Below are 6,527 nucleotides of genomic sequence, written 5' to 3' on the forward strand. Positions count from 1 at the left end.
TGGAGCCAGATAGGGAAAGGATGATAGGTAGATGGAAGCAGGAGGAGAGGGGAACAAAACTATCTAATGTGGTGATAGTGGGGAGGGGGGATAGTGATGTGGTGTGGTATGGGAGTAAAGGCTGGTGAGAAACCCTGGGTGGATCAGGAGGGAGAAAGGAATACAGGTGAACTGGGTTATCTGAAATTGCTGAACTCAATGTTCATACCATTGGCCATAGACTACCAAATGGAATACGAGGCATTGTTCTAGCATTTTGTGTTTAGCCTTATCCTGGCTGTGAAGAAGGCCAAGGTCAGACAGTTCGGTGCAGAAATGGGAAGGAGAATTCAAGTTCAAGTTGAAGTTTAACGGACATTTAACCATGTATACAGATAAATGAAAGAGCGTTCCTCCAGGGCCAAGGTGCAAAACATAGCACATGCAGTCACACAGATCACACAACACATATAGTTAAGACAGCATTGTCACACACAAAAAACTAGCACAAGTTCCTGAGTGCTATAGCCTGAAGACTGGTGATGCATGGGATGTTGTCCTAGGGCCACATTTCTGCAAGAACAAGTATGCAGTAGTTCCTGGGTCAGCTGCAGACGAAGATAATCCCACCTGTCTTCCAGAGAGTGAGCACTGGACAGCAGCTCTGACAACCCAGCACGAATTACAGCACACCCTCCGCACCTCTGCTCTCTCCCATGCCGCCTCCTGTGTCCCCTCCCTGGGGTAGCTTTAACAGGCAATGCCGCGGTACAAGTGCCTGGTCCGCGCATCAACCCAAGGTCACACAGCTCCACAGCCTTCAGTCTCACCAATGAATCAACGAACCAGTGGTAAAATCGCAGTATTTTATATTACCAATATAACTGTCTGACAGGATCTTGCAATCACAGGAAAATCTTTTAAGACACACATTAGCACTACTTGCTGTACTCGGAGAGGCCACTGCGACCCAGTGCACTAGCATCTTACTGGAAATGGCATGCAACTTGCAGATCAAGCTGACTACTGCAGCCAAGACTTAGTCTGACTTTCATGAAGTAAAGGAGATAAAGTCATAAGGTATTATGATACTAGGACAAGAGACACAAGTAAAGTTACATGGTGCCTTGTATAAAAATGACTCAAAAATTCGAATAAAAATCAAGTCAGGTTCTCCTCTGTTAAAAAAGCTATTCCTAACATGATCCTTAAAAATTCCAAAGCATGGAAAACAAAGGGACACTGCTCCTGAAAGAGGAACACATGAAGGTATTAAATTGGTTTATCGAAAACACATTCATCTCTGGGTTAGAAATCGTTTCAAAGGTACATTTAATGTCAGAAAAATGTATACATATACATCCTGAAATTCTTTTTCTTCTACAGTAAATCTGAGCACATTGAGAAGACCTTATAATATAAAGAAATGTTTGCCATACTGCTTAACAGACACAAGACCATTGGTGAATATGAAAGGAGGAGTTAAAGTATAGTGCTAGTAGGTCTATAATGGATTCTAAGGAGAGGGTGGGCTGTGAGGGTAATAGTGAGCCAGGTAGAATGGCAAAAAAAGAGGATTTTACAACACATAAAAAATTTTCAAATGTAAGAAAAACATGCAGAAACCTTGGAAGAAAGTCTGTATGTGGCTTGGTTTCCCACGCAACAGAATCGCAGCACACATCGAGGGCAGGATCCAGCCCGGAGCAGTGCCTGGACCACGGTTTTGTTCTTTTTAGTTAATGGAAGCATGACTTTGACTCCTGTTCAACTGAAGGCAAAAGCATTATTAAATATCAAAGAAATGCTCAAAAATAGCTACATCCTTTAATACTTTCCAAAAGCAATCCAGTTACATCAACCCCGTTAGAAATAAATAATTTGAAGTGTTTTCATTTTGCTTCTATGTGCTCTTCAGTTACAATTTTTTTCTATTACAGTTTTGATCAAGGGATACCTATGCAATTTGCAACCCTAAATCATCCATTCTGGAAGCCGGTCAAATCTGTATCAACATATTGTTCTATACCGAGCTCACATACATGCTAGAAAACTGCAATGAAACTGCTTGCATTTATTTGCATTTCTCCGATCAGTAGGGGAAATCATTTTGTATATGGAATTCTTTCTCACCAAAAGGACATTCCATTTTGACTGAACTTGATTTATTTGTTTATGGTTCATACCTTCAATGATAGAGCCAGCATCTATTAACCACCTGTGCTTTTGCTGCAATTCATGTGATGAAGGCACCCTCTCAGTGCTTTTAGCTAGCGGATGTAAATGCCCCATTGAAAAGTGAACAATACCCATTGTGCAGGAAAATCTATACTTGGCAATAGATCTGCAAGTGGTGTGCCTGCCATGAACTTACTGCCATTGTCCTTCCAGGTTTTCTGGAAGAAACTACTGCAGCAAGCGGTAGGGATAGAACATTATCAGAGGGATAGTCACAAAAGAAGTCAATAGTTATGATGGAAAACTGATTGCTGGTCAAGCAGTTTTTTTGGTGTTAAAATTCTTGAACTTTATTTGGGCTGCATGGAACGGCTTCACTAGGGCAGACACAAACAATCTCCCAGATGTAATAGTGGCCAAAGGAACTAGGGTAAAGGATGAACTGAAGGAAATTTATATTAGGCACGAAACGGTGTTGGATAGACTGTTGAGTCTGAAGGCTGATAAGTCCCCGGGACCTGATGGTCTGCATCCCAGGGTACTTAAAGAGGTGGCTCTAGAAATCGTGGACGCATTGGTAATCATTTTCCAATCTTCTATAGATTCAGGAACAGTTCCTGCTGATTGGAGGGTGGCTAATGTTGTCCCACTTTTCAAGAAAGGAAGGAGAGAGAAAACAGGGAATTATAGACCGGTTAGCCAGACGTCAGTGGTGGGAAAGATGCTGGAGTCAATTATAAAAGGGGAAAATACGACACATTTGGATAGCAGTAGAAGGATCAGTCCGAGTCAGCATGGATTTATGAAGGGAAAATCATGCTTGACTAATCTTCTGGAGTTTTTTGAGGATGTAACTATGAAAATGGACAAGGGAGATCCAGTGGATGTAGTGTACCTGGACTTCCAGAAAGCTTTTGATAAAGTCCCACATAGGAGATAAGTGGGCAAAATTAGGGCACACGGTAGTGGGGGCAAAATACTGACATGGATTGAAAATTGGCTGGCTGACAGGAAACAAAGAGTAGCGATTAACGGGTCCCTTTCGGAAGGGCAGGCTGTGACCAGTGGGGTACCGCAAGGTTCGGTGCTGGGACCGCAGCTGTTTACAATATACATCAATGATTTAGATGAAGGGATTAAAAGTAACATTAGCAAATTTGCTGATGACACAAAGCTGGGTGGCAGTGTGAAATGTCAGGAGGATGTTATGAGAATGCAGGGTGACTTGGACAGGTTGGGTGAGTGGGCAAATGTATGGCAGATACAGTTTAATGTGGATAAATGTGAGGTTATCCACTTTGGTGGAAAGAACAGGAAGGCAGATTACTATCTAAATGGAGTCAAGTTAGGAAAAGGGGAAGTACAATGAGATCTAGGTGTTCTTGTACATCAGTCGATGAAAGCAAGCATGCAGGTACAGCAGGCAGTGAAAAAAGCTAATGGCATGCTGGCCTTTATAACAAGAGGAATTGAGTATAGGAGTAAAGAGGTCCTTCTACAGCTGTACAGGGCCCTGGTGAGACCCCACCTGGAGTATTGTGTGCAGTTTTGGTCTCCAAATTTGAGGAAGGACATTCTTGCTATTGAGGGAGTGCAGCGTAGATTCACAAGGTTAATTCCCGGAATGGCGGGACTGTCATATGTTGAAAGATTGGAGCGACTGGGCTTGTATACACTGGAATTTAGAAGGATGAGAGGGGATCTGATTGAAACATATAAGATTATTAAGGGATTGGACACGCTGGAGGCAGGAAGCATGTTCCCGCTGATGGGTGAGCCCAGAACTAGAGGCCACAGTTAAAGAATAAGGGGTAGGCCATTTAGAACAGAGATGCGGAAAAGAATTTTCACCCAGAGAGTGGTGGATATGTGGAATGCTCTGCCCCAGAAGGCAGTGGAGGCCAAGTCTCTGGATGCATTCAAGAGAGAGTTAGATAAAGCTCTTATAGATAGCGGGGTCAAGGGATATGGGGAGAGGGCATGAGCGGGGTACTGACTGTGTATGATCAGCCATGATCACAGTGAATGGTGGTGCTGGCTAGAAGGGCCGAATGGCCTACTCCTGCACCTACTGTCTATTGGCTTTAAGAGCTGGAAGGTGGGTCACTGGTCATAGCCTTTTTCTACTCTTGCAGTTTTCTGTCCAGTGACTCGCGACATTAACAGTGGTTATTACCATTGATGGTTACTGCCTGGAAAATATGGCACAAATATAATTTGCCACTTATCAGCTCATGTTTTAATGCTTGCCATCCAGGTTTTGTTGCATGCAAAATTTTTCATACCTTTCTGCTGCAGATCCTCTATTCCTTTTCCCCCTCTAAATATATTACCTTTTCACTTTCAGTTGTTCTTTATTCTGCTTTCACCATGCTATCTGGTGGTGTATTATACATCCTGGCAACCCAATGCTTTCAAAACCAAAGGTGAATTTATCCTGATTCCGAATTGGATTTAAAATCATATCCTGCTGTACCAACTAAAATCCGAACTTTCCACTCATTTTAAGACTGTCCTCTCACTGTGACAACTTGGAGGAATCAGCTAAAATAAAAATTCTAAGTTCAATGTAAATTTTTGTTATCAAAGTACATATATGTGACTATTTACTAACTTGAGATTTATTTTCTTGCAGGCATTTACAGGAAAATAAGGAAATAAAATAGAATTTATGAAAACTATAAATAAAAACTGACAAACACTGGGCAAAAGAAAACAAATTGTGCAAATAAAAAACCAATACTGCGAACACGAGTTGTAAGGAGTCCTTGAAAGTGAGTCTGTAGGTTGTAGAATCATTTTCGAGTGTGGTGAGTGGAGTTATTCACAACTGATCAGGAGCTCGACAGCTGTAGGATAATAATTGTCCCTGAACCTGATGGTGTGGGGTCTAAGTTTCTGTACCTCCTGCTTGATGGTAGTAACAAGAAGAGAGCATGGCCTGGATAATGGGGGGCTTTGATGATGGAAGCTGCTTTCTGATGGCAGCTCTCCATGTGAACGTGTTCAATGGTGGGGAGGATTTTGTCTATGATGGACTGGGTTGTATCCATCACTTTTTGTACTCTATACCAAACCACGATGCAATCCACTCGGCATCAATAGAAGTTTATCAACATTTTTGGTGACATGCTGAATCTATGCAAACTTCCAAGAAAATAGAGGCGCTGGCATGCTTTCTTTATAGTGACATTTATGCGCTGGTCCTAGGACAGATACTCTGAAATGATAATCTCAAGGAGTTTTAAACTACTGATCCTCTCCACTTCCATCCCTGATGAGGATGGGCTTATGGGCATCTGGCTTCTTCCTCTTGTAGCTGATAATCAGCTCTTTAGTTTTTCTGACATTAAGTGAGAGGTTGTTGTTGTGGCACCACTGAAACAGATTTTCAATCAGCTCCCCCCACCCCCATTTGCTGATTCATCACTAGCTCTGATTCACCTAACAACAGAGGTGTCATCAAAAAAACTTAAAATATGGTATTGGAGCTGTACATTCATAGGTATAAAGTGAGTAAATCAGGGGGCTACGCTCACAGCATTGTGGAGGTGATATGGCTAATCCCCAGTACCGATCAAGGTCTGCCTGTAAGGAAATCGAGGGTGCACTTGCACAGGGAGGTTTTGAGGCCCAGGTCTTCCAGCTTAGTGATGAGTTTGGAGGGGATGATAGTGTTGAATGTTGAGCTGTTGTCAATGAAGAGCATCCTGAACCTTGTGGTGTGGGATCTTCATTGTCCAGATGTTCCAGAGCTGAGTGAAGGCCCAACGAAACGGCACCTGCTGTTGACCTGTTGTGACGGTAGGTAGACTGGACCGCATCTAGGCCACTCCTAAGGCAGGAGGTGATACGCTTCGTGACCAACCTCTCGAAGCACTTCATCACAGTGGCTGTAATGCTACTAGTCATTGAGGCAGGCCACAATGTGGAATAGATTGCGAGTTTAGGTATCATCTTATCATCTTCAATGGTATCATCTTTCAGGCATAAATACTATTGCAGCTGGTTAACCTCTCAGGTACTTATTAATAACGTTCTACGCTCAGAATTTATTGAAGTTCTTCACGTGTGGGTATCACACCGTTATTTACATATTTTTATATTAGGTAGCAAATCATCTCACACGTTGAAATGAATAAATAATTATCCACGAGACAAATAAATTTTCATTTAAAGAAAGACATCACTGAAACTCACGTTACCTCAGCTACTTCCTACCTTGAAGATCGGAGTGACCCAGTACCCGGAAGTGATGTTCTCAGTGAGTCACTGGATCCAGGTTTCCATGTATCGCCAAGTCCTATTGGGCGCCCGCCCGACCAGCGCCGATGCGTCTCGATCTTCTATTGGACAATGCTCACGCTCGG

The 6,527-nt window shown here is 42.7% G+C and overlaps 1 protein-coding gene across 6 annotated transcripts in view; it reads right to left on the reverse strand.

The window, feature by feature from the left end:
* Nucleotides 1–6,420, reverse strand: part of pus10 (pseudouridine synthase 10) — a 54,598-nt gene extending 48,178 nt beyond the window's left edge. For 3 of the 6 annotated variants that reach the window (XR_012099621.1, XM_073051061.1, XM_073051057.1), the window contains exons 1-2: nucleotides 6,363–6,398; nucleotides 1,606–1,750 (exon numbers count right to left, since the gene is read on the reverse strand). Coding sequence is in view for 5 of the 6 variants with exons in the window: in XM_073051061.1 (XP_072907162.1) it covers nucleotides 1,606–1,731 (126 nt within the window). In the remaining variant the exon portion in view is untranslated. Of the gene's footprint in view, nucleotides 1–1,605; nucleotides 1,751–5,873; nucleotides 6,290–6,357 lie in introns of those variants that run through there. The other 3 variants (XM_073051058.1, XM_073051060.1, XM_073051059.1) reach the window with 3 other exon arrangements.
* Nucleotides 6,421–6,527: the final 107 nt, after the last annotated feature.

The sequence above is a fragment of the Hemitrygon akajei genome, chromosome 7 (assembly GCF_048418815.1).
Source record: "Hemitrygon akajei chromosome 7, sHemAka1.3, whole genome shotgun sequence".
NCBI classification, from domain to species: domain Eukaryota; kingdom Metazoa; phylum Chordata; class Chondrichthyes; order Myliobatiformes; family Dasyatidae; genus Hemitrygon; species Hemitrygon akajei.